The sequence below is a fragment of the Acanthisitta chloris genome, unplaced genomic scaffold (assembly GCF_000695815.1).
Source record: "Acanthisitta chloris isolate BGI_N310 unplaced genomic scaffold, ASM69581v1 scaffold17164, whole genome shotgun sequence".
Lineage (NCBI taxonomy): Eukaryota > Metazoa > Chordata > Aves > Passeriformes > Acanthisittidae > Acanthisitta > Acanthisitta chloris.
The window spans coordinates 36,942-40,724 of NW_008671217.1; the positions used below are offsets into that span (position 1 = coordinate 36,942).

At 39.8% G+C, this 3,783-nt stretch overlaps 1 protein-coding gene across 1 annotated transcript in view; it reads left to right on the plus strand.

Annotated features, from left to right (window-relative positions):
* PLCB1 (phospholipase C, beta 1 (phosphoinositide-specific)) overlaps positions 1 to 3,783 on the plus strand; it is a gene marked incomplete at both ends in the record, with an annotated part of 90,865 nt that overhangs the window by 17,949 nt on the left and 69,133 nt on the right. The window contains one exon of the mRNA XM_009074021.1: positions 341 to 507. Within this exon, the coding sequence (XP_009072269.1) occupies positions 341 to 507 (167 nt within the window). The remainder of the gene's footprint in view (positions 1 to 340; positions 508 to 3,783) is intronic.

Sequence of the window (3,783 nt, forward strand, 5' to 3'; positions counted from 1 at the left end):
GCTCAGGATTGAATTCCACATCATTTTCTCTTTTGCTTTTTAAAATAGCTTAATTCTAGGAATTCAGAGGAATGAAAGGCTTTTAGCATTGCTCTAAGTCTTCCCGTTGATGTCAGTAATGCTGAACATTTTGAAAGATCTTCCTCCTAGATGTTTGATGAAGAATCTTTGCAATTACATCCTGGCAAAATGAGTTAGTCCAGAGACACGGTGGAACAATGATTTTGTTGTTTGATAGTTTGAATCTTGTTTCAGTTTCCCTGGGAAGTTTCAGAACATTGACCAAGATCTCAAGGAAATGTATTTTAATGACTTCACTGTTGTTTTAATTTTCCTCTAGTGGTGCCAAGAGCAAACCATACCTTACTGTTGATCAGATGATGGAATTTATAAATTTGAAGCAACGTGATCCACGGTTAAATGAAATCCTTTATCCGCCACTAAAACAAGAACAAGTTCAACAGCTGATTGAGAAGTATGAACCCAACAGCAATCTAGCAAAAAAAGGTCAGTGTTTCTTACACTCTAGCTGTACTCAGTTTCTGATTTGAAACAGTAGCTCAATTTTCCTACAGCACATGCTAAAGCAAAATTTGGTTCAAAATGAAATTGCATTTCCAGCTGCTTTTTGGATCGCACAAGTCTGTGAGGCATCGTGTGGTGTGTTTTCAAATGTGTTTGGTTGGGATCAGTTTAGGAAGGATGGGGCTGGTTTCAGTATTTTCTTTTTTGGTGTATGTGATTGATAGAACAGTTGCTCTGCAATGTGAAGTTCAGCAGAAACCTCACTATCACAATGATTGTTTAACAGCATCTGACATGTAAAATTTAAAGGAAAAAAGCAGTGACAATGAAACTAAGAACATGATAATTCTATCATGTAATAATGGTATTAAGTCCAGCCCTCTAGTTTTGGATAAAGTGGTATACAAAGGAAGATGTGAGATCAGCTCAGTGTATTTCGTGCTATAATCACAGAAAATTCCCTTTTGAAAATCTCAAGTGTTGTCAGGACTTAACTGGGCATTCTGCCAAAAACAGTCAGAGAACTCCTGCTCACATCTCTGCAGATTTTTGCTACCACCACAAGTCTTAAAATAGCATCGGATTTGTGTCTGCATCCTGATTTATTCCAGTCCACATATCCTAACAATTACCCCAGCTTTTAATGCATTTACACCTTACAAATTTTAGGAAGTCTAATATGAAAAAAATGGTTTGGTTCAGAGATTGTGGATCCAGAGGCCACACAGAGCCATCTTTCCCAAAAGCCTAGAGGGCAACTGAAGGCACTCCTGCCCCTCTCCTGGTAAGCCTTCTGACCTTGGCATCTTCCTGAAGGAAACCTGTAGCTCTTAATGCTGCAGTCAATGTTCTCTCAAGGCAAAACACTTCTAATTTTTCTCATAAGGCTTCTTATTTTTTCTAATCCAATCAAATTTAGTGTTTCCAGAGGTTTTGCTGGAGGGCTGAATCCTGCTTCTTTGTCATATTTATGCAAACTGTCTTTTGACGTCAGCAGAAACACTGGTGTGAGTAAGTGAAAACACCTTGTGACCTCCTCTCTCATCTCTGCAAATATTAGAATAGTCCTCTGTGCTTACCTTATTTCACATCAGCGACAGGAAAGTCTGTTACCTAAAAGATCATTCTTGTTACCCAAATATTGGCACTCCATATAAACCAAATAAAGGATTTATTAGAATGAGGCGTACTGGTGTGCTAGCAGAACACCAAAGTCAAAATGAAATCACCTTCTGACTAGCAGTAAGGAGGAAGCATGAATAAGGCTGCTGTGGTGGTGTTTGCCCTCACTCTCCAAGTAGGCTTTGTGGGACTTCTCCAGTTTACCCTTATTTACCTTGGTGCACTCATTTGCTGCAGGCACTTGCTTTTCCATAGGTGCCTCTCTTCCTGGGTGTGATTTATATTGCTCCTGAAGAGTCAGTTCTCACTGAAGATGCTTACTTTAACAAGGGAAAGGCAGGTCATGAGAGTTAGTTCCTTTTGTGGAATTATTGTGGGGCCTTCTCCTTCTTCAGACTTGTGCACTGAGATCCAGTTTGCACAGCTTGTGAGCCACCTCTGTGCTGAAGACACCACCTCCTATAGCACCCTGTCTGGCAGCTGAGCTGCAGCAATTGGCACATGCTTCAGTGCAAATCCCAAGCTTACTGTGTTAAAATGACAGGAATTGGCTAATCAGGAATGACATGGGGACACAATATTTTCTGTACATCTGCTCTGAGTTGAGAATGCAATTCACTGTATATTAAATGAAGTGTAGGTGTGCACTCAATCCTACACTTATAGAATAATTGACAAAAAAAAGCTTCATGTCTATAAAACGTCACCAAAATGTAACTGCAGATTTACAAAAGTGGTTTAACCATACAATATGGTGTTCTGTAAAAGGGATTGTCACTCAGGCTTTCTGCTGCCTGGAAGGACAATTCTCAATGTTGCTGAAGTGAAATTTCCAGACAGTTCTTGGCCAGAACCATGAACACAGGTACCTAGGCAACTTCTGAGAGTGTGATGCACATGCTTCTTGGCAAATAAAATTTTATGCATTAAGAAGTCCTTTTAAATAAAATTAGGGATTTTCCTTGGAAACTTAAATCCAAATCTGTAAAATGGAAACTGTGTGCCTTTGTCCAACACCTGTCTCCTTGCTCCCAAAACCCTCTTTGGACAGTTCTAGACCTTCACTCGTCTGATGATTGTTCTTTCTCATTTCCTGTCTGAGCTCATTATCTGTGCACATCCACTGCACAATATTATCTTTTAATTATTCTCTCATTGCTAAATAAATTAATTTCTACCAAGCTGTCTGTATTGTCTCTTAACTTTCACAGCATTAGTCAAACACTTTTGACATGTCATACTTTCTCTGATCACCAATATAGCCCTTTTGTTGTACCTGTTGCTGCTCAACTATAGTATTCTGAATACAGTAAATCAGAGCTGTCCATTACATTTTAAACTTTGACAACATGGTTCCTCAGGTACCTCATAAAATCAAACTCCAATGTGGTTGCTGGTTAAGTTCCTTAGCTTGCAGAATTGTGAGTAAAAAGGCTGCCCGTGTTCTTGCTTGTCACTGACATATTTTTAGGTGTATTTATTGCTGGGAGTGATTGAGGTTTTTCAAAATCAGCAGATACACAGGCTTAACATCTACATAGGTTAACTATCAGGAGTGGTAGTCTATTGTGGTTGAAGCAAGCTGTTGTGATTAATGCTTTGTGTCATATGGTGAAGGAGATTAATGCTCTGTGTGTAGTGTGTTTCCTTATCAGGTGGAAGCAGGAGGAAGTCCGTGGTACTGCTGAGCAGTCTCTTTCTGTCAGCAGAAGTGTGCTGAGGGCACTGTTAGGGCTGGTGAAGTACCATCTTGCCGTTTGGTACTTTCAGGCTGTAAAGATTGGCAGTGGGTGGCTACATAACTGCTAGGTGTATTCCCTTTGAAGTAACTGTGTTGATAATAGGCTGATATCAATAAATTGATTGCCAAGGAATTGACCAGGAATTTCCTTACTTGCTTTTGCTTTTAAGAAGGCATATATCCAAGTAAGTTGTCTCTGCTTGCAGTGTCCAGGCTCCCCGGAGCGATAGTCCTGGTCTCTAGAATTGTGGGAAATTTACCATACAAGTTTGTTTCACATTCTGCAGGAGAATGCTGGTTCTTCCTTACCTGATGATGCATTTAATTTCTAAAAGTTTCTGAGTTCAAAAGGACGCTGGTGCTTTGAGAACTCAAATCCCACTGTCTCAGTTTAA